The sequence below is a fragment of the Scyliorhinus canicula genome, chromosome 27 (genome assembly GCF_902713615.1).
Source record: "Scyliorhinus canicula chromosome 27, sScyCan1.1, whole genome shotgun sequence".
Classification (NCBI taxonomy): Eukaryota; Metazoa; Chordata; class Chondrichthyes; order Carcharhiniformes; family Scyliorhinidae; genus Scyliorhinus; species Scyliorhinus canicula.
The window spans coordinates 1590843-1618714 of record NC_052172.1 but is presented as its reverse complement, the minus strand read 5'-3'; the positions used below and the strand labels follow the sequence as shown (position 1 = coordinate 1618714).

Sequence of the window (27872 nt, the reverse complement as noted above, 5' to 3'; positions counted from 1 at the left end):
ATTTGTTCTCATACAGTGAATGGCAGAACTCTCAAGCGTATTGAAAGTCAGAGAGATCTAGGTCCACAGGTCACTGAAAGGGGCAAGACAGGTGGAGAAGGTAGTCAAGAAGGCATACGGCATACTTGCCATCATTGGCCGGGGCATTGAGTATAAGAATTGGCAAGTCATGTTGCAGCTGTATAGAACATTAGTTAGGCCACATGTGAAGTATGTGTTCAATTCTGGTCGCCGCACTACGAGAAGGATGTGGAGGTTTTAGACAGGGAGCAGAAGAGATTTGCCAGGATGTTGCCTGGTATGGAGGGCATTAGCTATGAGGAGAGGTTGAATAAACTCGGTTTGTTCTCACTGGAACGACGGAGGGGCGACCTGATAGAGGTCTACAAAATTATGAGGAGCATAGACAGAGTTGATAATCAGAGGCTTTTCCCCAGCGTAGAGGGGTCAATTACTCAGGGGCATCGATTTAAGGTGCGAGGGGCAAGGTTTAGAGTCGATGTACGAGGCAAGTTTTTTTACACAGAGGGTAGTGGGTGCCTGGAACCCACTGCCGGAGGAGGTGGTGGAAGCAGGGACGATAGTGACGTTTAAGGGGCATCTTGACAAATACATGAATAGGATGGGAATAAAGGGATACGGACCCAGGAAGTGTAGAAGATTTTAGTTTCGACGGGCAGCATGGTCGGCAAGGGTTTGTGGGACTGAAGGGCCTGTTCCTGTGCTGTACTTTTCATTGTTCTTTGTTTTTAATCTAAGACAAAAGTTCTGCACAACATCTTTGGGCCAAAGGGCCTCTTCTGTGCTGAATTTTTCTATGTTCTATGTTCTTTATGTGTGTGTGTAAATGTATGAGCGTGTGTAAATGTATGTGTGTGTTAATGTGTGAGTGTCAATTAATGTGCGTGTGTTAATCAATGTGTGTGTGTCAATGTGTGTGTGTGTGTGTCTGTCAATGTATCTGTGTGTGATAATGCATGTGCATGTGTGTGTTAATGTGCGTGTGTGTCAATGTGTGTGTTAATGTCTGTGTGTGTCAATGTACGTCTGTGTGTTAATGTGTGTCTCAACGTCGGTCTGTGTGTCTGTTTCGTAGATAATTGATGTCGTTTTTGGTCGATAATTGATGTTCTGTTTGTCAGAGTGTCAGTACTGAGGGAGTGCTGCACTGTCAGAGGGTCAGTACTGAGGGAGTACTGCACTGTCAGAGGGTCAGTACTGAGGGAGTGCCGCATGTCGGAGGGTCAGTACTGAGGGAGTGCTGCACTTTCAGAGGGTCAATACTGAGGGAGAGCTGCACTGTCAGAGGGTCAGTACTGAGGGAGCACGCACTGTCAGAGGGTCAGTACTGAGAGAGTGCTGCACTGTCAGAGGGTCAGTACTGAGGGAGTGCCGCACTGTCAGAGGGTCAGTATTGAGGGAGTGCTGCACTGTCAGAGGGTGAGTACTGAGGGAGTGCTGCACTGTCAGAGGGTCAGTACTGAGGGAGTGCTGCACTGTCAGAGGGTCAGAACTGAGGGAGTGCCGCACTGTCAGAGGGTCAGTACTGGGGGAGAGCTGCACTGTCAGAGGGTCAGTACTGAGGGAGTGCCGCACTGTCAGAGGGTCGGTACTGACGGAGTTCCGCACTGACAGAGGGTCTGTACTGAGGGAGTGCCGCACTGTCAGAGGGTCAGTACTGAGGGAGTGCAGCATTGTCGGAGGGTCAGTTCAGAGGGAGTGCTATACTGTCAGAGGGTCAGTACTGAGGGAGTGCCGCACTGTCAGATGGTCAATACTGAGGGAGTGCTGCACTGTCAGATGGTCAATACTGAGGGAGTGCAGCATTGTCGGAGGGTCAGTTCAGAGGGAGTGCTTCACTGTCAGAGGGTCAGTACTGAGGGAGTGCTGCACTGTCAGAGGGTCAGCACTGAGGGAGTGCCGCACTGTCAGATGGTCAATACTGAGGGAGTGCTGCACTGTCAGAGGGTCGGTACTGAGTGCGTGCTACACTATCAGAGGGGCAATACCGAGGGAGTGCTGCACTGTCAGAGGGTAATTGTTTTGGGATTAATATTCAAAGCCATTTTTGTGGATTTTCATTCACATTGTGCGTCAGTGCATGTCAATATTCCAGATTTCCTACCTGATGGGATGTTTGTGAATCTGTTCGGGTTTTTTGTCACTCGACAATGGATGGTTATGGTTAGCCGTTTAATTCGAAATGTTCATTCTTTTCAGTTTTCACCTTGTTCTTGTGCTTTAAGTGTGAAACATTCTGCTCCTGAACTTGTGTAGCTGTTACAGCGGGTTGAATGGCCTCCTGATCTTCCTGTGTAACTGGAGCTAGGGGCTGAATGGCTTCCCATTGTCCAATGTAACAGGTTTGAGGGGCTGAATGGCCTTCTCCAGGTTTGTGTTACAGGTTTGAGGGGCTGAATGGCCTTCTTCAGGTCTGTGTTACAGGTTTGAGGGGCTGAATGGCCTTCTCCAGGTCTGTGTTACAGGTTTGAGTGACTGAGTGGCCTTCTGCAGGTTTGTGTTACAGGTTTGAGGGGCTGAATGGCCTTCTCCAGGTTCTGTGTTACAGGTTTGAGGGGCTGAATTGCCTTCTCCAGTTTCTGTGTTACAGGTTTGAGTGACTGAGTGGCCTTCTGCAGGTTTGTGTTACAGGTTTGAGGGGCTGAATGGCCTTCTCCAGGTCTGTGTTACAGGTTTGAGTGACTGAGTGGCCTTCTGCAGGTTTGTGTTACAGGTTTGAGGGGCTGAATGGCCTTCTCCAGGTCTGTGTTACAGGTTTGAGGCGCTGAATTGCCTTCTCCAGTTTCTGTGTTACAGGTTTGAGGGGCTGAATGGCCTTCTCCAGGTTCTGTGTTACAGGTTTGAGGGGCTGAATTGCCTTCTCCAGGTTCTGTGTTACAGGTTTGAGGGGCTGAATGGCCTTCTCCAGGTTCTGTGTTACAGGTTTGAGGGGCTGAATGGCCTTCTCCAGGTTCTGTGTTACAGGTTTGAGGGGCTGAATGGCCTTCTCCAGGTTCTGTGTTACAGGTTTGAGGGGTTGAATGGCCTTCTCCAGGTTCTGTGTTACAGATTTGAGGGGCTGAATTGCCTTCTCCAGGTTCTGTGTTACAGGTTCGATGGGCTGAATGGCCTTCTCCAGGTTCTGTGTTACAGGTTTGAGGGGCTGAATGGCCTTCTCCCCTGCTGGAAAATGGTGTTAGATTTTCTCAATTTGACTCATTAAAATGTCACTTACTGCATCCTTTCTTTCACCATTAGGCTATCTGTTACCCGGAGACCCGAGCATCCTGTATCCCAGCATGCACAACATGGTTCACTTCGTCTGCGGAGGCACAATGTCCAGTCTAACGTATTCATCGAATGACCCTCTCTTCCTCACACATCACGCCTTCATTGACAAGTAACTGGAATGATCTCTCTTCCTGCTCAGGAAAATAATAGTCTCAGCTGTAGTTCACCACAAATAAAACTCAGAGAGCCAAGGAACAAACACAAAAGCCCAGACCAGGAGAGAGGGGGTGAGAGAGAGAGAGAGAGAGTCGGGTACACACACAACACCCCAGAGAGAGAGAGGGTCGGGGTACACACACAACACCCCAGAGAGAGAGAGTCGGGGTACACACGCAACACCCTGGGGAGAGAGAGTCGGGGTACACACACAGCACCCCAGAGAGAGAGTCGGGTACACACACAACACCACAGAGAGAGAGAGTCGGGGTACACACACAGCACCCTGGGGAGAGAGAGTCGGGATACACACACAGCACCCTGGGGAGAGAGAGAGAGAGAGTCGGGGTACACACACAGCACCCTGGGGAGAGAGAGTCGGGGTACACACACAACACCCCAGAGAGAGAGAGTCAGGGTACACACACAGCACCCTGGGGAGAGAGAGTCGGGGTACACACACAGCACCCCAGAGAGAGAGTCGGGTACACACACAACACCCCAGAGAGAGAGAGTCGGGTACACACACAGCACCCTGGGGAGAGAGAGAAAGAGTCGGGGTACACACACAGCACCCTGGGGAGAGAGAGCGAGAGTTGGTGTACACACACAACACCCTGGGGAGAGAGAATCGGGGTACACACACAGCACCCTGGGGAGAGAGAGTCGGGGTACACACACAGCACCCTGGGGAGAGAGAGTCAGGGTACACACACACCACCCTGGGGAGGGAGAGAGTTCAGGTACACACACACCACCCTGGGGAGAGAGAGAGTCGGGGTGCACACACAGCACCCTGGGGAGAGAGAGAGAGTCGGGATACACACACAGCACCCTGGGGAGAGAGAGAGAGAGTCGGGATACACACACAGCACCCTGGGGAGAGAGAGTCGGGATACACACACAGCACCCTGGGGAGGGAGAGAGTCGGGGTACACACACAGCACCCTGGGGAGAGAGAGTCGGGGTACACACACAGCACCCTGGGGAGAGAGAGAAAGAGTCAGGGTACACACACAGCACCCTGGGGAGAGAGAGCGAGAGTTGGGGTACACACACAGCACCCTGGGGAGAGAGATCCAGGGTACACACACACCACCCTGGGGAGGGAGAGAGTCTGGGTACACACACACCACCCTGGGGAGAGAGAGAGTCGGGGTGCACACACAGCACCCTGGGGAGAGAGAGAGAGAGCCGGGGACACACACACCACCCTGGGGAGAGAGAGTCAGGGTACACACACAGCACCCTGGGGAGAGAGTGAGAGAGTCGGGGTACACACACACCACCCTGGGGAGAGAGAGAGAGAGTCGGGGTACACACACAGCACCCTGGGGAGAGAGAGAGAGAGTCGGGGTACACACACACCACCCTGGAGAAAGAGAGTCGGGGTGCACACACACCACCCTGGGGAGAGAGAAAGAGAGTCGGGGTACACACACACCACCCTGGGGAGAGAGAGTCAGGGTACAGACACACCACCCTGGGGAGGGAGAGAGTCGGGGTACACACACACCACCCTGGGGAGAGAGAGTCAGGGTACACACACAGCACCCTGGGGAGAGAGAGAGAGTCGGGGTACACACACACCACCCTGGGGAGAGAGAGAGAGAGTCGGGGTACACACACAGCACCCTGGGGAGAGAGAGTTGGGGTACACACACACCACCCTGGAGAGAGAGAGAGTCGGGGTACACACACACCACCCTGGGGAGAGAGAGAGAGAGTCGGGGTACACACACAGCACCCTGGGGAGAGAGAGAGAGAGTCGGGGTACACACACACCACCCTGGAGAGAGAGAGTCGGGGTGCACACACACCACCCTGGGGAGAGAGAGAGAGAGTCGGGGTACACACACACCACCCTGGGGAGAGAGAGTCAGGGTACACACACACCACCCTGGGGAGGGAGAGAGTCGGGGTACACACACAGCACCCTGGGGAGAGAGAGAGTCGGGGTACACACACAGCACCCTGGGGAGAGAGAGTCAGGGTACACACACAGCACCCTGGGGAGGGAGAGAGTCGGGGTACACACACACCACCCTGGGGAGAGAGAGAGAGAGTCGGGGTACACACACAGCACCCTGGGGAGAGAGAGTCGGGGTACACACACAGCACCCTGGGGAGAGAGAGTCGGGGTACACACACACCACCCTGGGGAGGGAGAGAGAGAGTCGGGGTACACACACACCACCCTGGGGAGAGAGAGAGTCGGGGTACACACACAGAACCCTAGGGAGAGATAGTCGGGGTACACACACACCACCCTGGGGAGAGAGAGAGTCGGGGTACACACACAGCACCCTAGGGAGAGAGAGAGTCGGGGTACACACACAGCACCCTGGGGAGAGAGAGAGTCGGGGTACACACACAGCACCCTGGGGAGAGAGAGTCAGGGTACACACACACCACCCTGGGGAGAGAGAGAGAGAGTCGGGGTACACACACAGCACCCTGGAGAGAGAGAGTTGGGGTACACACACACCACCCTGGGGAGGGAGAGAGTCGGGGTACACACACACCACCCTGGGGAGAGAGAGAGTCGGGGTACACACACACCACCCTGGAGAGAGAGAGAGAGTCGGGGTACACACACAGCGCCCTGGGGAGGGAGAGAGTCGGGGTACACACACAGCACCCTGGGGAGAGAGAGTTGGGGTACACACACACACCACCCTGGAGAGAGAGAGAGAGTTGGGGTACACACACAGCACCCTGGGGAGAGAGAGAGTTGGGGTACACACACACCACCCTGGGGAGAGAGAGAGTCGGGGTACACACACAGCACCCTGGGGAGGGAGAGTCGGGGTACACACACACCACCCCGGAGAGAGAGAGTCGGGGTACACACACAGCTCCCTGGGGAGGGAGAGTCGGGGTACACACACAGCACCCTGGGGAGAGAGAGTCGGGGTACACACACAGCACCCTGGGGAGAGAGAGTCGGGGTACACACACAGCACCCTGGGGAGAGAGAGAGTCGGGGTGCACACCACCCCGGAGAGAGAGAGAGAGTCGGGGTACACACACACCACCCTGGGGAGAGAGAGAGAGAGTCGGGGTACACACACACCACCCTGGGGAGAGAGAGTCGGGATACACACACAACACCCTGGGGAGAGAGAGAGAGAGTCGGGGTACACACACAGCACCCCGGAGAGAGAGAGTCGGGGTACACACACACCACCCTGGGGAGAGAGAGTCGGGGTACACACACAGCACCCTGGGGAGAGAGAGTCGGGGTACACACACACCACCCTGGGGAGAGAGAGTCGGGGTACACACACACCACCCTGGGGAGAGAGAGAGCCGGGGTACACACACACCACCCTGGGGAGAGAGAGAGAGAGTCGGGATACACACACACCTCCCTGGGGAGAGAGAGAGAGAGTCGGGATACACACACACCACCCTGGGGAGAGAGAGAGAGAGTCGGGGTACACACACAGCACCCCGGAGAGAGAGAGTCGGGGTACACACACACCACCCTGGGGAGAGAGAGTCGGGGTACACACACACCACCCTGGGGAGAGAGAGTCAGGGTACACACACACCACCCTGGGGAGAGAGAGTTGGGGTACACACACACCACCCTGGGGAGAGAGAGTTGGGGTACACACACACCACCCTGGGTAGAGAGAGTCAGGGTACACACACAGCACCCTGGGGAGAGAGAGTTGGGGTACACACACACCACCCTGGAGAGAGAGAGAGTTGGGGTACACACACACCACCCTGGGGAGAGAGAGAGAGAGTCGGGGTACACACACAGCACCCTGGGGAGAGAGAGAGAGAGTCGGGGTACACACACACCACCCTGGAGAGAGAGAGTCGGGGTACACACACACCACCCTGGGGAGAGAGAGTCAGGGTACACACACACCACCCTGGGGAGGGAGAGAGTCGGGGTACACACACAGCACCCTGGGGAGAGAGAGAGTCGGGGTACACACACAGCACCCTGGGGAGAGAGAGTCAGGGTACACACACAGCACCCTGGGGAGGGAGAGAGTCGGGGTACACACACACCACCCTGGGGAGAGAGAGAGAGAGTCGGGGTACACACACAGCACCCTGGGGAGAGAGAGTCGGGGTACACACACAGCACCCTGGGGAGAGAGAGTCGGGGTACACACACACCACCCTGGGGAGGGAGAGAGAGAGTCGGGGTACACACACACCACCCTGGGGAGAGAGAGAGTCGGGGTACACACACAGCACCCTGGGGAGAGAGAGAGAGTCGGGGTACACACACACCACCCTGGGGAGAGAGAGAGAGAGTCGGGGTACACACACAGCACCCTGGAGAGAGAGAGTTGGGGTACACACACACCACCCTGGGGAGGGAGAGAGTCGGGGTACACACACAGCACCCTGGGGAGAGAGAGAGTCGGGGTGCACACACACCACCCCGGAGAGAGAGAGAGAGTCGGGGTACACACACACCACCCTGGGGAGAGAGAGAGAGAGTCGGGGTACACACACACCACCCTGGGGAGAGAGAGTCGGGATACACACACAGCACCCTGGGGAGAGAGAGAGAGAGTCGGGGTACACACACAGCACCCCGGAGAGAGAGAGTCGGGGTACACACACACCACCCTGGGGAGAGAGAGTCGGGGTACACACACAGCACCCTGGGGAGAGAGAGTTGGGGTACACACACACCACCCTGGGGAGAGAGAGTCGGGGTACACACACACCACCCTGGGGAGAGAGAGAGCCGGGGTACACACACACCACCCTGGGGAGAGAGAGAGAGAGTCGGGATACACACACACCTCCCTGGGGAGAGAGAGAGAGAGTCGGGATACACACACACCACCCTGGGGAGAGAGAGAGAGAGTCGGGGTACACACACACCACCCTAGGGAGAGAGAGTCGGGGTACACACACAGCACCCTGGGGAGAGAGAGTTGGGGTACACATTCACCACCCTGGTGAGAGAGAGTTGGGGTACACACACAGCACCCTGGGGAGAGAGTGTCGGGGTACACACACAGCACCCTGGGGAGAGAGAGAGTCGGGATACACACACAGCACCCTGGGGAGAGAGAGAGTTGGGGTGCACACACACCACCCTGGGGAGAGAGAGTTGGGGTACACACACACCACCCTGGGGAGGGAGAGAGTCGGGGTACACACACAGCACCCTGGGGAGAGAGAGTTGGGGTACACACACACCACCCTGGGGAGGGAGAGAGTCGGGGTACACACACAGCACCCCGGAGAGAGAGAGTCAGGGTACACACACACCACCCTGGGGAGAGAGAGTTGAGGTACACACACACCACCCTGGGGAGGGAGAGAGTCGGGGTGCACACACAGCACCCTGGGGAGAGAGAGTCGGGGTACACACACAGCACCCTGGGGAGAGAGAGAGTCGGGGTGCACACACACCACCCTGGGGAGAGAGAGTTGGGGTACACACACACCACCCTGGGGAGGGAGAGAGTCTGGGTACACACACAGCACCCTGGGGAGAGAGAGTTGGGGTACACACACACCACCCTGGGGAGGGAGAGAGTCGGGGACACACACACCACTCCGGAGAGAGAGAGTCGGGGTACACACACAGCACCCTGGGGAGAGAGAGTCGGGGTACACACACACCACCCTGGGGAGAGAGAGTTGGGGTACACACACACCACCCTGGGGAGAGAGAGTCGGGGTACACATACACCACGCACAATGTCTCCCTTTCTCTGTCTCTCCTCTCTCTCTCTGGCACACATCTCTAAGACTCAATGTGACTAAGGGGAGGAGTAGACAGGGAAGGGATGATGAACGCAAAGGGACAGGTGGTCTGAGGTGCATTTTGTTTAATGCAAGAAGTGCAGCAGGTAAGGCAGATGAACTTAGGGCTTGGATCAGTACCTGGGAATATGATGTTATTGGTATTACTGAGACATGGTTGAGGGAAGGGCAGGACTGGCAACTGAATATCCCAGGGTATAGATGGTTCAGGAGGGGTAGAGAGGGAGGTAGAAGGGGTGGAGGAGTTGCATTACTCGTCAGTGATGATGGTGTGTTTAAGGAGGGCACGATGGAGGATTCGAGCACTGAGGCAATATGGATAGAGCTAAGAAATAGGAAGGGTGCAGTAACATTGTTGGGACTTTACTACAGCCCTCCCAAAAGCGAGCATGAAGTAGAGGTACAAATATGTAGACAGATTATCGAACAATGTCGGAGCAATAGGGTGGTTGTGATGGGACATTTTAACTTCCCCAATGTTGGAGGTGCAGATGGAGCAGAGTTTGTAAGGAGCATCCAGGAGATTTTTTTTGAGCAGGATGTAAATAGTCCAACTCGGGAAGGGGCCATACTGGACCTGGTATTGGGGAATGATCTCGGCCACGTGGTTGAAGTTTCAGTCGGTGATTACTTTGGGAATAGCGATCACAATTCCGTAAGTTTTAGAATACTCATGGACAAGGACAAGAGTGGTCCGAAAGGAAGAGTGCTAAATTCGGGAAAGGCCGAGTATAACAAAATTCGGCTGGAACTAGGGAATGTGGATTGGGAGCAGCTGTTTAAGGGTAAATCCATATTTGAAATGTGGGAGTCTTTTAAGGAAAGGTTGATTAGAGTGCAGGACAGACATGTCCCTGTGAAAATGAGAGATAGAAATGGCAAGATTAGGGAACCATGGATGACGGGTGGAATTGTGAGACTAGCTAAGATGAAAAAGGAAGCATACACAAGATCGAGACAACTCAAAATTGATGAAGCTTTGGAGGAATATCGGGAAAGTAGGAGGAATCTCAAACGCGCAATAGAACATAGAACATAGAACAGTACAGCACAGAACAGGCCCTTCGGCCCTCGATGTTGTGCCGAGCAATGATCACCCTACTCAAACCCACGTATCCACCCTATACCCGTAACCCAACAACACCCCCTTTAACCTTACTTATTAGGACACTACGGGCAATTTAGCATGGCCAATCCACCTAACCCACACATCTTTGGACTGTGGGAGGAAACCGGAGCACCCGGAGGAAACCCACGCACACAAGGGGAGGACGTGCAGACTCCGCACGTCCTCAATAAAGAGGGCTAAAAGAGGTCATGAAATATCTTTGGCTAACAGGCTTAAGGAATATCCCAAAGCCTTTTATTCGTATGTAGGGAGCAAGAGGGTAACTAGAGAAAGGATTGGCCCACTCAAAGACAAAAGAGGGGATTCATGCGTGGAGTCAGAGGAAATGAGTGAGATTCTTAATGAGTACTTTGCATCGGTATTCACCAATGAGAGGGACGTGATGGATGTTGAGGCTAGTGATGGATGTTTAAATACTCTAGGTCATGTCGGCATAAGGAAGGGGGAGGTTTTGAGTATTCTAAAAGGAATTAAGGTGGACAAGTCCCCAGGACCGGATGGGATCTATCCCAGGTTACTGAAGGAAGCGAGGGACGAAATAGCTGGGGCCTTAACAGATATCTTTGCAGCATCCTTGAGCACAGGTGAGGTCCCAGAGGACTGGAGAATTGCTAAAGTTGTCCCTCTGTTTAAGAAGGGTAGCAGCGATAATCCAGGGAATTATAGACCTGTGAGCTTGATGTCAGTGATAGGCAAACTGTTGGAGAAGATACTGAGGGATAGGATCTATTCACCATTGGAAGAAAATAGATTTATCAATGATAGGCGGCATGGTTTTGTGTAGGGAAGGTCATGTCTTACAAACCTAATAGAATTCTTTGAGGAAGTGACAATTGATGAGGGAAGGGCTGTAGATGTCATATACATGGACTTCAGAAAAGCTTTTGATAAAGTTTCCCATGGCAGGTTGATGGAAAAAGTGAAGTCGTATGGGGTTCAGGGTGTACTAGCTAGATGGATAAAGAACTGGCTGGGCAACAGGAGACAGAGAGTAGTGGTGGAAGGGAGTGTCTCAAAATGGAGAAGCGTGACTAGTGGTGTTCCACAGGGATCCGTGCTCAGACCACTGTTGTTTGTGATCTACATAAATGACCTGGATGAAGGTATAGGTGGTCTGATTAGCAAGTTTGCAGATGATACTAAGATTGGTGGAGTTGCAGATAGCGAGGAGGACTGTCAGAGAATACAACAAAATATAGATAGATTGGAGAGTTGGGCAGAGAAATGGCAGATGGAGTTCAATCCAGGCAAATGCGAGGTGATGCATTTTGGAAGATCAAATTCAAGAGCGACTATCTAATTCAGGAGCGGTCAATGGAAGAGTCCTGGGGAAAAGTGATGTACAGAGAGATCTGGGAGCTCAGGTCCATTGTACCCTGAAGGTGGCAACGCAGGTTGATAGAGTGGTCAAGAAGGCATACAGCATGCTTGCCTTCATCGGACGTGGTACTGAGTACAAGAGTCGGCAGGTCATGTTACAGTTGTATAGGAGTTTGGTTAGGCCACATTTGGAATACTGCGTGCAGTTCTGGTCGCCACATTACCAGAAGGATGTGGATGCTTTGGAGAGGGTGCAGAGGAGGTTCACCAGGATGTTGCCTGATATGGAGGGTGCTAGTTATGAAGAAAGGCTGACTATATTAGGATTGTTTTCGTAGGAAAGACGGAGGTTGAGGGGGAACCTGATTGAGGTCTACAAAATTATGAGAGGTATGGACAGGGTGGATAGCAACAAGCTTTTTCCAAGCGTGGGGGTGTCAATTACAAGGGATCACGATTTCAAGGTGAGAGGGGGAAAGTTTAAGGGATATGTGCGTGGAAAGTTTTTTACGCAGAGGGTGGAGGGTGCCTGGAAAGCTTTGCCAGCGGAGGTGGTAGAGGCGGGTACGATGGCATCATTTAAGATGCATCTGGACAGATATATGAACGGGCGGGAACAGAGAGAAGAAGATGCTTGGAAAATAGACAGGTTTAGATAAAGGATCTGGATCGGCGCAGGCTGGGAGGGCCGAAGTTCCTGTGCTGTAATTTTCTTCTTTGTTCTCACAGTCCCTCTGTGTCCCAGTCGCTCTCCCTCTCTCTGTCCCTCTTTCTCTCAGACAAACACTCCCTCTGTGTCCCAGTCGCTCTCCCTCTCTCTGTCCCTCTTTCTCTCAGACAAACACTCCCTCTGTGTCCCAGTCCCTCTCCCTCTCTCTGTCCCTCTCTCTCTCTGACACACGCTCCCTTTGTCTCCCAGTCCCTCTCCCTCTCTCTGTCCCTCTTTCTCTCAGACACACACTCCCTCTGTGTCCCAGTCCCTCTCCCTCTCTCTGTCCCTCTTTCTCTCAGACACACACTCCCTCTGTCTCCCAGTCCCTCTCCCTCTCTCTGTCCCTCTCTCTCTCTGGTACACACTCCCTCTGTGTCCCAGTCCCTCTCCCTCGCTCTGTCCCTCTCTCTCTCTGAAACACAAATTCCCCACTTGTGAATGCCGTTCCGTTGTCCGACACCAATACCTCCGGAAGTCCATGAGTTGCAAACGAGGCCCTGAGCTTTTCAATTGTCGATGCTGTGCTTGCCGCGTTTACCTGGTGGACGTCCAACCATTTGGAGTGAGCGTCCACTATCACCAAAAACATTGAGCCCATGAAAGGGCCGGCGTGGTCAATATGCAGGCGGGTCCACGGTCTGCCTGGCCATTCCCACGGGTGCAATGGCGCCGCTGGTGGCACTCTTTGCCCCTGTTGGCACTCTTGGCACCGACGTACCAAGGCTGCTATGTCTGTGTCCAAACCTGGCCACCAAACGTAGCTTCGAGCTAGCATCTTCATTTTAGACACCCCTGGGTGTCCGTGATGTAACTCGGTTAAGATTGCCTGACGGCCCTGAGCTGGGACTATTACCCGGGCTCCCCATAATAGGATACCGTCTTCTACGGTTATTTGGTCCCTTCTGCTCCAGTATGGGTGCATCTGGGGCTCCACTGGTCTTTCCAGTTCCCCTGTTGGCAATAAATGCTTCATCTTGGCTAAAACTAGGGGCGAAATTCTCCGCGGACCGTCGTAACGCCGATTTCTGGCGAGCAAAAGTGGTGCAGATGACTCCGGTGTCGGGCCCTTCTTTTAGGCCGCTAATCTCCGTTTCCGGAGGGGCAGCATCGGTCCGACGCGATACGCGTCATTTTAATGCGCTGCAGAAGTGGCACGTTGAGAGAGAGAGGACGGGTACCGGCGTGGGGTGGAGGGGTGGAGGGAGGGATGAGGGAGGGAGGAGAGGGAGGGAGGAGGGAGGAGAGGAAGGGAGGGAGGGGGGAGGGGAGGAGAGGGAGGGAGGGGGGAGGGGAGGAGAGGGAGGGAGGGGGGAGGGGAGGAGAGGGAGGGAGGGGGTGGAGAGGGAGGGAGGGAGGGGGAGGAGAGGGAGGGGGAGGGAGGAGAGGGAGGAGAGAGAGGGAGGGAGGGAGGAGAGGGAGGGAGGGGGAGGGAGGGAGGGAGGGGGAGGGAGGGAGAGGGAGGGGGGAAAAGGAGGAGAGAGGGGGGGAAGAGGAGGAGAGAGGGGGGAAGAGGAGGGGAGAGGGGGGGAAGAGGAGGAGAGAGGGGGAAGAGGAGGAGAGAGGGGGGAAGAGGAGGGGAGAGGGGGGAAGAGGAGGAGAGGGGGGGAAGAGGAGGAGAGAGGGGAGGGAGAGGAGGAGAGAGGGGGGAGAGGAGGAGAGAGTGTGTGTGTACCGACCTTCAGAGGGAGGGGGGTGTGTGTACCGACCTTCAGAGGGAGGGGGGTGTGTGTACCGACCTTCAGAGGGAGGGGGAGGGGGGGTGTGGGTACCGGCCTTCAGAGGGAGGGGGGTGTGGGTACCGGCCTTCAGAGGGAGGGGGGGTGTGGGTACCGGCCTTCAGAGGGAGGGGGGTGTGGGTACCGGCCTTCAGAGGGAGGGGGGTGTGGGTACCGGCCTTCAGAGGGAGGGGGAGGGGGGTGTGGGTACCGGCCTTCAGAGGGAGGGGGGTGTGGGTACCGGCCTTCAGAGGGAGGGGGGAGTGAGTGAGTACCGGCCTTCAGAGGGAGGGGGAGGGGGGTGTGGGTACCGGCCTTCAGAGGGAGGGGGAGGGGGGTGTGGGTACCGGCCTTCAGAGGGAGGGGGAGGGGGGTGTGGGTACCGGCCTTCAGAGGGAGGGGGGTGTGGGTACCGGCCTTCAGAGGGAGGGGGGAGTGGGTACCGGCCTTCAGAGGGAGGGGGAGGGGGGTGTGGGTACCGGCCTTCAGAGGGAGGGGGAGGGGGGTGTGGGTACCGGCCTTCAGAGGGAGGGGAGGGGGGTGTGTGTACCGGCATTGAGAGAGAGGGGGGGCGGCGTTGGAGGGGGGTAGGGGTGGTGGTGAGGGGGTAGGGGTGGTGGTGAGGGGGCTAGGGGTTGTGGGGTGGGGGCAGAGGGGTGGTGGTGAGGGGGGTAGGGGAGGTGGTGAGGGGGGTAGGGGTGGTGGTGAGGGGGGTAGGGGTGGTGGGGTAGGGGTGGGTGGGGTAGGGATAGGGGTGGGGGTGGGTAGGGGTGAGGGGGTAGGGGGGAGAGAGAGAGAGAGTGTCCCGGCGTTTGGGGTGGGGAGGGGGGGAGAGAGAGTGTCCCGGCGTTTGGGGGGGGAAGGGGGGGAGAGAGAGTGTCCCGGCGTTTGCCGGCGCCGACGTGGGACTTCGGCACATCCGGGCCGGAGATTTGGTGTAAGTAAAAATATAATGACATCCCGCCGGCGCCAGCTGTTCTCAGAGGCTGCCGGCGGGATTTGCTCAACGCCGGTTTTTGGCCGGTCAGAGATTTAAAAACCCGGCGGGGAGCGGGAATAACGCCGTCGCCGGCCGATTCTCCGACCCTGCGTGGGGTCGGAGAATTTCACCCCTGGTCTTTTTGCGTTCACAACCAAATATGTTGTGCGTCTACTGGTAGGGTGTCCAAACAATTTAGAGTCATTACTGTCTCCTCTACTTTTGGTATTTGCGGCGGAGTGTCCAGGAGGGGAAGTCTGCTCAAAGCATCTGCATGTGCTACTCGCGTTCCCGGTCTGTGCTCCAGAACGTATCTATATGCCGCCAGCAACAACGCCCAGCGTTGGATTCTAGCTGATGCAATTGGGGGTATTGACTTGTCTTCTTTAATAACCCTAATAACGGCTTATGGTCCGTCACTATGGTGAATTTCCGCCCGTACAGATACTGGTGAAATTTTTTTTACTGCGAATATCACCGCCAGTCCTTCCTTCTCGATTTGGGCGTACTTCCTCTCAGCCATCGCCAAGGTCCTCGAAGCATAGGTATTGGCCGTTCTTCCCCATTCCTTCCTCTATGGGCTAAGACGGCTCCTACCCCGTAGGGGGATGCATCACAAGTGACCACCAACTCCTTCCTTGGGTCATAATGCTCTAGGACATTTTCGGATGACAGCTAGTTCCTTAATGTCCCCTAAATGCTCGGTTTTGGCGGGCGGACCATTTCCATTCTTGCCCCTTTTTTAGTAGCTGGTGGAGGGGTTCTAGGATGGACGCCCTATTTTCAATAAATTTTCCATAATAGGTTACCAACCCTAGAAATGATCGTAACTGCTGGACCGTGGTGGGAGCTGGGGCTTCTTTTATTGCCCTTACTCTGTCTGCTAATGGGTGTAAGCCTGACTCATCTACTTTATATCCCATCCTCATCACCACTGTAGTAATGCACGGGAGGCAGGAGTTCCGTCACCACACCAATATTTATTTACAATAACGATATTACAGGAGCAGCTACAAACAGTGCTGCTAGCAGTCCAGTCAACTTATGACTGGCTCACAAAGCCTACACAGGTGCTTATATGGGCCCCCTCAATGAGCTATCATTGAGGGAGCTCATACTCCAATTGGCCAACCAATAAAGCCAATTGGAGTTCATTACACTCTCTCTCTCAGACACACACTCCCTCTGTGTCCCAGTCCCTCTCCCTCTCTCTGTCCCTCTCTCTCTGACAGTCCCTCTGTGTCCCAGTCTCCCTCCCTCTCTCTGTCCCTCTCTCTCTTGCACACACTCCCTCTGTATCCCAGTCCCTCTCCCTCTCTCTGTCCCTCTCTCTCTGGCACACACTCTCTCTGTGTCCCAGTCCCCCTCCCTCTCTCTGTCCCTCTCTCTCTCTGGCACACACTCCCTCTGTCTCCCAGTCCCTCTCCCTCTCTCTGTCCCTCTCTCTCTGGCACACACTCCCTCTGTGTCCCAGTCCCTCTCCCTCTCTCTGTCCATCTCTCTCTGGCACACACTCCCTCTGTGTCCCAGTCCCTCTCCCTAACTCTGTCCCTCTCTCTCTCTGACAGTCCCTCTGTGTCCCAGTCCCCCTCCCTCTCTCTGTCCCTCTCTCTCTCTGGCACACATTCCCTCTGTATCCCAGTCCCTCTCCCTCTCTCTGTCCCCCTCTCTCTCTGACACTCCCTCTGTATCCCAGTCCCTCTCTCTCTCTCTGTCCCTCTCTCTCTCTGGCACACACTCCCTCTGTCTCCCAGTCCCTCTCCCTAACTCTGTCCCTCTCTCTCTGGCACACACTCCCTCTGTCTCCCAGTCCCTCTCCTTCTCTCTGTCCCTCTCTCTCTGGCACACACTCCCTCTGTGTCCCAGTCCCTCTCTCTCTCTCTGTCCCTCTCTCTCTCTGGCACACACTCCCTCTGTCTCCCAGTCCCTCTCCCTAACTCTGTCCCTCTCTCTCTGGCACACACTCCCTCTGTCTCCCAGTCCCCCTCCCTCTCTCTGTCCCTCTCTCTCTCTGGCACACACTCCCTCTGTATCCCAGTCCCTCTCCCTCTCTCTGTCCCTCTCTCTCTCTCTGACACTCCCTCTGTATCCCAGTCCCCCTCCCTCTCTCTGTCCCTCTCTCTCTCTGACAGTCCCTCTGTGTCCCAGTCCCCCTCCCTCTCTCTGGCCCTCTCTCTCTCTGGCACACACTCCCTCTGTATCCCAGTCCCTCTCCCTCTCTCTGTCCCTCTCTCTCTCTCTGACACTCCCTCTGTATCCCAGTCCCCCTCCCTCTCTCTGTCCCTCTCTCTCTCTGACAGTCCCTCTGTGTCCCAGTCCCCCTCCCTCTCTCTGTCCCTCTCTCTCTCTGGCACACACTCCCTCTGTCTCCCAGTCCCCCTCCCTCTCTCTGTCCCTCTATCTCTCTGGCACACACTCCCTCTGTCTCCCAGTCCCTCTCCCTCTCTCTGTCCCTCTCTCTCTGGCACACAGTCCCTCTGTGTCCCAGTCCCCCTCCCTCTCTCTGTCCCTCTCTCTCTGGCACACACTCCCTCTGTATCCCAGTCCCTCTCCCTCTCTCTGTCCCTCTCTCTCTCTGACAGTCCCTCTGTGTCCCAGTCCCCCTTCCTCTCTCTGTCCCCCTCTCTCTCTGGCACACACTCCCTCTGTGTCCCAGTCCCTCTCCCTCTCTCTGTCCATCTCCCTCTCTCTCTGGCACACACTCCCTCTGTATCCCAGTCCCCCTCCCTCTCTCTGTCCCTCTCTCTCTGGCACACACTCCTTCTGTGTCCCAGTCCCCCTCCCTCTCTCTGTCCCTCTCTCTCTCTGACAGTCGCTCTGTATCCCAGTCCCTCTCCCTCTCTCTGTCCATCTCTCTCTCTCTGACACACACTCCCTCTGTATCCCAGTCCCCCTCCCTCTCTCTGACCCTCTCTCTCTCTGACAGTCCCTCTGTATCCCAGTCCCCCTCCCTCTGTCTGTCCTGTTATATTACATTGCTACTCCTGGCAGCATGTTATATTACTTGGTTAAAATTATCTCTGTCGTTACTCATTGCAGATGCTTTTGAAGAATACACGAGTCTTCGATGTAAAGTAAACAAATGTATTAAGTAACGATAAAACTAATAAATAAGTTTGACACTCTACTGAACTCACTCTAGTAATAATGTAATGAGATATAACTATAAACTGTATCTGAACTGCACATGGTGGTGACGCTATGATCTGACTCTGCTAGACTACTGCCGTCTCGCTTCTCCTGTGTGGAAGAGACCGAGATCCTTTGGGAGCTAGTATATATAAGGCCATAAGACATAGGGCAGATTGAGGCCACTCGGCCCATCGAATCTACTCCGCCATTAAATCAAGCCTGATATTTTCTCATCCCCATTCTCCTGCCTTGCCCCATAACCGCTACTCCCCTTATTAATCAAGAACCTATCTGTATCTGTCATAAAGACACTCAGCGATTTGACCTCCACAACGTTCTGCGGCAAAGGTTCCACAGATTCACCACCCTCTGGCTGAAGAAATTCCTCCTCATCTCTGTTTTAAAGGATCGTCCCTTTAGTCTGAGATGGTGCCCTCTGGTTCTAGTTTCTCCCACAAATGGAAACATCCTCTCCACGTCCACTCTATCCAGGCCTCGCAGTATCCTGCAAGTTTCAATAAGGTCTCCCCTCATTCTTCTAAACTCCAATAGTACAGAACCAGAGTCCTCAACCGTTCCTCATACGACAAGTTCTTCATTCCAGGGATCATTCTTGTGAACCTCCTCTGGACCATTTCCAAAGCCCCAGCACATCCTTCCTTAGATACGGGGCCCAAAACTGCTCACAATACTCCAAATGGGGTCTGACCAGAGCCTTATACAGCCTGAGAGGTACAGCCCTGGTCTTGTCTTCTAGCTCTCTTGACATGAATGCTAACATAGCATTTGCCTTCTTAACTGCCGATTGATCCTGCGCGTTAACCTTAAGAGAATCGGGAACAAGGTCTCCCAAGTCCCTTTGTGCTTCTGATTTCCTCAGCATTTCCTCATTTAGAAAATAGTCTGTGCCTAAATTCCTCCTTCCAAAGTGCATTACCTCACACTTTCCCACATTGTGTTTCATTTGCCACTTCATTGCCCACTCTCCGAGTTTGTCCAAATCCTTCTGCTTCCTCAATACTACCTGTCCCTCAACAGATATTTGTGTCATCTGCAAACTTAGTAACAGTGCCTTCAGTTCCTTCTTCCAGATCATTATGTATATTGTAAAAAGTTATGGTCCCAGCACAGACCCCTGAGAAACACCACTCGTCACTGACGGCCATCCTGAACAAGACCCCTTTATCCCTGCTTTCTGCCTTCTGCCAGTCAGCCAATCCACTATCCATGCCAGGATCTTACCCTGAACACCATGGGCTCTTAACTTATTTAACAGTCTGCTATGCGGCACCTTGTCAAAGGCTTTCTGGAAAACTAAATAAATCACGTCCACTAGTTCTCCTTTGTATAACTTCCTTGTTCCCTCCTCGAAGAACTCTAACAGATCTGTCAGACACGACCTCCCTTTGACAAAGCCGTGCTGATTCAGTCCTATTTTACCGTGTACTTTCAAGTACTCCGTGATCTCATCTTTAATAACAGACTCTAAAATCTTACCAATAACCGAAGTCAGGCTAACCGGCCTATAATTTCCCATCTTCTGCCTCCCTCCCTTCTTGAAACGTGGTGTTACATTAGCCACTTTCCAGTCCTTTGGGACACTTCCTGTCTCCAGTGATTCCTGAAACGTCATCATTAATGCTTCCACAATCTCCTCAGCTATCGCTTTTAGAACCCTGGGGTGTAGTCCATCCGGTCCAGGTGACTTATCCACCTTCAGACCTTTCAGTTTCCCCAGAACCCTCACCTCTGCCCCCCGGTTCTCCTGGAGCTCTGGCATCCCACTGGTGTCTTCCACCGTGAAGACTGATGCAAAGTAACCATTGAGTTCTTCTGCCATTTCTTTGTTTCTTATTTATACTTCTCCAGGCACATTTTCTAGTGGTCCAATGTCTATTTTTGCCTCTCTCCTACCTTTTATATATTGAAAAAAATATTTCCTTTCTTACTTTATATTACTAGCCAGTTTGCACTCGTAATTCATCTTCTCCCCCCTTATTGCTTGTTTAGTTGTCCTCTGCTCACTTTTAAAGGCTTCATCTGCAGAAAGTGCACCCAACTGGGGCTCCTGACAGACCGCGTGGTTCGGTTGGAGCAGCAGTTGGATGCACTTAGGAGCATGCAGGTAGCGGAAAGCGTCATAGATAGCAGTTATATAAATGTGGTCACACTCAATGTGCAGAGAGAGAAATGGCTGACCACCAGAAGGGTCAGCGAGTCAGTTCAGGAATCCCCTGTGGTTGTCCCCCTCTCGAACAGGTATACCCCTTTGGATACTGTCGGGGGGGGGATAGCCTATCAGGGAAAGCAGCAGCAGCCAGAGCAGTGGCACCACGGCTGGCTCTGATGTTCAGCAGGGAGGGTCAAAGCACAGAAGAACAATAGTCATAGGGGACTCTATCGTCAGGGGCACAGACAGGCGCTTCTGCGGAAATGAAAGAGACTCCAGGATGGTGTGTTGCCTCGCTGGTGCCAGGGTGAGGGATTTCTCAGAATGGGTGGCTGGCAGCCTGAAGGGGGAGGGCAAACAGGCAGAGGTTGTGGTACATATTGGTACTAACGAGATAGGCAGGAAGGGGGCTGAGGTCCTGCAGCAGGAGTTCAGGGAGCTAGGCAAAAAGTTAAAAGACAGGACCTCTAGGGTTGTATTCTCGGGATTACTCCCTGTACCACGTACCAGTGAGGCTAGAAATAGGAAGATAGAGCAGCTAAACATAGAACAGTACAGCACAGAACAGGCCCTTCGGCCCTCAATGTTGTGCCGAGCCATGATCACCCTACTCAAACCCACGTATCCAACCTATACCTGTAATCCAACAACCCCCATTAACCTTACTTTTTAGGACACTACGGGCAATTTATCATGGCCAATCCACCTAACCCGCACATCTTTGGACTGTGGGAGGAAACCGGAGCACCCGGAGGAAACCCACGCACACACGGGGAGGACGTGCAGACTCCGCACAGACAGTGACCCAGCCGGGAACCGAACCTAGGACCCTGGAGCTGTGAAGCATTTATGCTAACCACCATGCTACCGTGCTGCCCTTGCAGCATGTGGCTAAACAGCTGGTGTAAGAGGGAGTGTTTCAGTTATCTGGACCACTGGGAGCTCTTCCGGGCAGGTGTGACCTGCATAAGAAGCACGGATTGCATCTAAACTGGAGAGGCATAAATATCCTGGCCACGAGGTTTGCTGGTGTCACACGGGAGGGTTTAAACCAGTACGGCAGGGGGGTGGGTATCGGAGCAATAGGTCAGAAGGTGAAAAAATTGACGGAGAATTAGGTAATAGGGCCTGTATGGCTCTGAGGAAGAGCAGACAGGGAGATGTTGCTGAAAACAGCGCGACTGGTGGCCTGAAATGCATATGTTTAATGCAAGAAATATAACAGGTCAGGCAGATGACCTGAGAGCTTGGATTAGTACTTGGAACTATGATGCTATTGCCATTACAGAGACCTGGTTGAGGGAAGGACAGGATTGGCAGCTGAACGTTCCAGGATTTAGATGTTTCAGGTGGGATAGAGGGGAATGTAAAAGGGGTGGAGGAGTTGTGCTACTGGTTAGGAAGAATATCAGAGTTGTACTACGGGAGGACACCTCAGAGGGCAGCGAGGCTATATGGTTAGAGATCAGGAATAGGAAGGAAGCAGTCACAATGTTGGGGGTTCACTACAGGCCTCCCAACAGCCAGCGTGAGATAGAGGAGCAGATAGGGAGAGAGATTTTGGAAAGGAGGAAAAGCAACAGGGTTGTTGTGATGGGAGACTTTAACTTCCCCAATATTGGCTGGGACTCACTTCGTGCTCGGGGCCTGGACGGGGCAGAGTTTGTGAGGAGCATGCAGGAGGGCTTCTTTTTTTTAAAAAAATAATTTTTATTGGAATTTTTTACAGAAAATATAACAACAAACAATGAAATGCAACAAAATAACCCCATAATAACTGTAACACCCCCAAGACTATATCAACGCACGTATCACATCCCCCCCACCCCCCCAAACCCAGTGAACAACAAGAGAACTTAAAAATAAATTAAAATTTAATAAACAAACATAGTCATCGTCCCAGTACCCTATCGTTGAGCCAGAAAGTCGAGGAAAGGTTGCCGCTGCCTAAAGAACCCTTGTACCGATCCTCTCAGGGCGAATTTGACCTTCTTTTTGAATCTGAGCTTAATGAACCCCGCCATGTCATTGATCCAGGTCTCCACGCTTGGGGGCCTCGCATCCTTCCATTGTAGCAAGATCCTCCGCCGGGCTACTAGGGACGCAAAGGCCAAAACACCGGCCTCTCTCGCCTCCTGCACTCCCGGCTCCACCCCAACCCCAAAAATCGCGAGTCCCCAGCCTGGCTTGACCCTGGATCCTACCACCCTCGACACCGTCCTCGCCACCCCCTTCCAGAACTCCTCCAGTGCCGGGCATGCCCAGAACATATGGGCATGGTTTGCTGGACTCCCCGAGCACCTGACGCACCTGTCTTCGCCCCCAAAGAACCTACTCATCCTAGACCCGGACATGTGGGCCCGGTGCAGCACCTTGAATTGGATGAGGCTAAGCCGCGCACATGAGGAGGAAGAGTTAACCCTCTCCAGGGCATCAGCCCATGTCCCGTCTGCGATCTGTTCCCCCAGTTTCCCCTCCCACTTAGCTTTCAGCTCCTCTACTGACGCCTCCTCCACCTCCTGCATTACCTTGTAGATATCAGATATCTTCCCCTCTCCGACCCAGACCCCCGAAAGCCCCCTGTCACTCACCCCCCTCGCGGGAAGCGAAGGGAATCCCTCCACCTGCCGACTAGCAAACGCCTTTACCTGCAGATACCTGAACATGTTCCCCGGGGGAGCCCAAATTTCTCCTCCAACTCCCTCAGGCTCGCAAACGTCCCATCAATGAACAGGTCCCTCAGCTGTCTGATGCCCGCTCTGTGCCAACCCTGGAATCCCCCATCAATGTTCCCCGGGACGAACCGATGGTTCCCCCTTAACGGAGCCTCCATCGAGCCCCCCACTTCTCCCCTATGTCGCCTCCACTGCCCCCAAATCTTGAGGGTAGCCGCCACCACCGGACTAGTGGTATACCTCGTAGGAGGGAGCGGCCACAGCGCCGTTACCAGGGCCCCCAGGCTTGTATCTCCACAGGATGCCCTCTCCATCCGTTTCCATGCTGCCCCCTCCCCCTCCATCACCCACTTGCGCACCATCGACACATTGGCCGCCCGATAATACCCCGAGAGATTGGGTAACGCCAGCCACCCCCCATCTCTACCCCGCTCCAAGAAGACCCTCTTCACCCTCGGGGTCCCATGCGCCCAAACAAAGCTCATGATGCTGCTAGTCACCCTTCTAAAAAAGGCCCTAGGGATAAAGATGGGCAAACACTGAAAGAGGAACAAGAACCTCGGGAGAACCGTCATTTTGACGGACTGCACTCTACCCGCCAACGATAGCGGCACCATGTCCCACCTTTTAAATTCCTCCTCCATCTGCTCCACCAGCCTGGTAAAATTAAGCTTATGGAGAGTCACCCAACTCCTGGCCACCTGCACCCCCAGGTATCTGAAACTCTTCACTGCCCTCTTAAACGGGAGCCTCCCAATTCCCCCCTCCTGATCACCCGGGTGTACTACAAATACCTCACTCTTGCCGAAATTTAACTTATAGCCCGAGAAGCCCCCAAACTCCGCTAACAGCTCCATCACCCCCGGCATTCCCCCTTCTGGATCCGCCACATACAACAGCAGGTCGTCCGCATACAGCGATACCCGATGTTCCTCCCCACCCCGCACCAGACCCGTCCACCTCCCTGACTCCCTCAACGCCATAGCCAGAGGTTCAATCGCCAATGTAAAGAGCAAGGGGGACAGGGGGCACCCCTGCCTGGTCCCATGGTCGAGCCTAAAGTACTCCGATCTCCTTCCATTGGTAACTACACTCGCCATCGGAGCCGCGTAGAGCAACCTCACCCATTTGATGAACCCCTCCCCGAATCCGAACCGCTCCAGCACCTCCCACAGGTACCCCCACTCAACTCTATCAAACGCTTTCTCTGCATCCAGCGCCACCACTATGTCCGCCTCCCCCTCCACTGCCGGCATCATAATAACATTTAGCAATCTCCGCACATTCGTGTTAAGCTGCCGTCCCTTGACAAATCCTGTCTGATCCTCGTGTATCACCCCTGGCACACAGTCCTCTCTCCTGGTGGCCAGGATCTTCGCCAGCAACTTAGCGTCAACATTGAGGAGCGAGATAGGCCTGTATGATCCACACTGCAAGGGGTCCTTATCCTGCTTCAGGATCAGAGAGATCAGCGCCCGCGACATTGTCGGGGGCAAAGCCCCCCCCTCCCATGCCTCATTGAAGGCTCGCACCAACAGGGGGCCCACCAAATCTGCATACTTTTTATAAAATTCCACCAGGAACCCATCCGGCCCCGGCGCCTTACCTGACTGCATTTGACCAATCCCCCTGACTAGCTCCTCCAACTCTATCGGCGCCCCCAGCCCCTCTACCAGCTCCTCCTGAACCTTTGGGAAACATAGCCTGTTCATGAAGCTCTCCATCCCCCCCCCCCCCACCCCCCCCCCCCCCCCCCCCATCGGGGCTCCGACCGGTACAGTTCCTCGTAGAAGTCTCTAAAGAACCCATTTACCTCTGCCCCCTTCTGCACTACATTCCCACCCTTATCCGTCACTCCACCAATTTCCCTAGCAGCATCTTGCCTACGGAGCTGATGCGCCAACATCCTGCTCGCCTTCTCCCCATACTCATATACCGCGCCCTGCGCCCTCCTCCACTGTGTCTCCGCCTTTCTGGTGGTCAACAAGTCGAACTTGGCCTGCAAACTACGCCGTTCCCCCAGCAATCCCTCCTCCGGTGCCTCCGCGTACCTCCTATCCACATCCAGGAGCTCCCCCACCAGTCTCTCCCTCTCCTTCCTCTCCCTCCTTTCCCTATGGGCCCGGATGGAGATCAGCTCCCCCCGGATCACTGCTTTCAGAACCTCCCAGACCATCCCCACTCGGACCTCCCCCGTGTCGTTGGTATCAAGATACCCCCCAATAATTCCCCAGAACCTACTACACACCTCCTCATCAGCCAGCATCCCCACATCCAGGCACCATAGCGGGCCAGCGCCTCCCCCATCTCCAGATCAACGCAGTGTGGAGCATGGTCTGAAATTGCTATGGCCGAATACTCGGCATCCTGCACCTTCGGGATCAATCCCCTGCTCAGGACGAAAAAATCTATTCGGGAATAAACCCTATGGACATGAGAGAAAAAGGAATACTCCCGCGCCCTCGGCCTCCCAAACCTCCAGAGATCCACCCCTCCCATCTGGTCCATAATCCCCCTCAGCACTTTGGCCGCCGCCGGTCTCCTACCCGTCCTTGAACTGGACCGGTCCAGTGGGGGATCCAGCACTGTGTTAAAGTCTCCCCCCATGATCAGGCCCCCTGCCTCCAAGTCCGGAATGCGGCCCAACAAGCGCCTCATGAAGCCGTCATCATCCCAATTCGGGGCATGTACATTAACCAGCACCACCTTCTCTCCTTGCAGCCTACCCTTCACCATAATATATCTGCCCTCCTTGTCCGACACCACCTCAGCCGCCTCGAACGCCACCCTCTTCCCCACCAGAATCGTCACCCCCCGGTTCTTCGCGTCCAATCCTGAGTGAAAAACCTGCCCCACCCACCTCTTCCTCAAACGAACCTGGTCCGCCACCTTCAAGTGGGTCTCCTGGAGCATAGCCACGTCTGCCTTCAGCCACTTCAGATGAGAAAATACCCTAGTTCTCTTAACCGGCCCATTCAGCCCCCTCACGTTCCAGGTAATCAGACGGATCAGAGGAAAACCCGCCCCCCTCCCCCACCGACTAGCCATAGCTTATCGACTGCTCGCCCCAGGCCAGCGCGCCCCGCCCAACCCGTTCCCCATGGCGATAACGCCTCTCCTCTACCCCCCCCGGCCCACACCAGCTCCTCCCTGGCCATTCCAGCAGCAACCCGGTATCCCCCCCCCCCCCAGGCTAGGACCCCTCCTAGCCGCGACACACCCTCCATGGTACTTCCGTGAGTCAGCTGACTTCTGCTGACCCCAGCAGCTCCCGCCAAAACCCATCTCCTCCCGGCATGGGGTCATCCCCCTCTTGCCACACCTCCTTGGCACCGCTTCAGCGCGGGAAAGAGAACCAGTAGAGGCCACGCCCCCACCGCCAGCTCCACCCCCACCTGCCCCACAGCGCGGCAAACCAGAGGAAAGCCCGCGCTTTCACGCTGCCACACCCCACCCTTCTGACGCAGTTCCCCAAAGTCCAGTTTTCACCCCAGCCCCCAGCCCCGAACAGAAGGGAACACAAAAAACACAAACCCCCAACATTCCCCACATAACCCACAACCATACCCAACAGACAGGCCCATCCGGAAACAGAGCAAAAAAAAAAACCAGCATAAAAAACACATGTCAAAATTGCAAAACAGCAACAGCGAAAACAGCAACAGCCATAGTGTGTCCCCAGACCCTAGTTCGAGTCCAGCTTTTCCGCCTGTACAAAGGCCCATGCCTCCTCCGGGGACTCGAAGTAGTGGTGCCGGTCCTTGTATGTCACCCACAGACCCGCAGGCTGCAGCATTCCAAATTTGACCTGCCTGGCATGCAGCACCGCCTTCGTCCGGTTGAACCTGGCCCGCCGCTTAGCCACCTCCGCACTCCAGTCCTGGTAGATTCGCACTACCGAATTCTCCCACTTGCTGCTCCTCTCTTTCTTGGCCCAGCGCAGCACACACTCCCGGTCGCTAAATCGATGGAACCGCACCAGCACCGCCCTCGGGGGTTCATTTGCCTTAGGCCTCCTGGCCAGCACTTTGTGGGCACCCTCAAGCTCCAGGGACAAATGGAAGGACCCCGCTCCCATCAACGAGCTCAGCATCGTGGTCACATACGCCGGGAGATCCGACCCCTCCAGCCCCTCCGCCAGGCCCAGGATCCTCAAATTCTTTCACCTCGTGCGAACGTCCAGCTCCTCCAAGCGGTCTTGCCACTTTTTGTGAAGTGCCTCATGCAACTCCACTTACCCCACGAGGACCACGGCCTCCTCCTCCCGCTCAGCGGCCTGCTGCTGCAACTCCCGAATGGACACCTCCTGGGCCGCCTGGGTCCCAAGCAGCTTGTTGGTAGTCGCATTCAGGGAGTCCAGCAACTCAGCCTTCAGCTCCGCAAAACAGCGCGGAAGAGAAGCCTGCTGCTCCTGCGCCCACTTCCACCAGTCCTCGGGTGTTCCGCCGGCCGCCATTTTGTCCTTCTTCCCCCACTTTTCTTGGGGAGCTGCTGCAGCCTCTTCCCTTGCCCCACTCTGGGTGAGCACCATAAATTGCGGGGAATGCTCCTCCAGACACCTTCCCCCACCGGGATTTGTCGAGACAGCGCCGTTTGGGGCCCTCAAATAGGCCCAAAAGTCCTGAAGTAGCGGGAGCTGCCGAACGTGTTGCTTAGCTCCGCATAGCCGCAACCGGAAGTCTCTCCAGGAGGGCTTCTTAAGACAATATGTTAATTGTCCATCTAGGACCTGATATTGGGGAATGAGCCCGGCCAGGTGGTAGAAGTTTTAGTAGGGGAGCATTTCGGGAACAGTGACCACAGTTCAATAAGTTTTAAAGTGCTGGTGGATAA

At 54.8% G+C, this 27872-nt stretch overlaps 1 protein-coding gene across 1 annotated transcript in view; it reads left to right on the top strand.

Moving 5' to 3' along the window:
• LOC119957677 (tyrosinase-like) overlaps window positions 1-27872 on the top strand; it is a 93105-nt gene that overhangs the window by 47021 nt on the left and 18212 nt on the right. The window contains exon 3 of the mRNA XM_038785753.1: window positions 3259-3400. Coding sequence (XP_038641681.1) covers window positions 3259-3400 — 142 coding nt within the window. The remainder of the gene's footprint in view (window positions 1-3258; window positions 3401-27872) is intronic.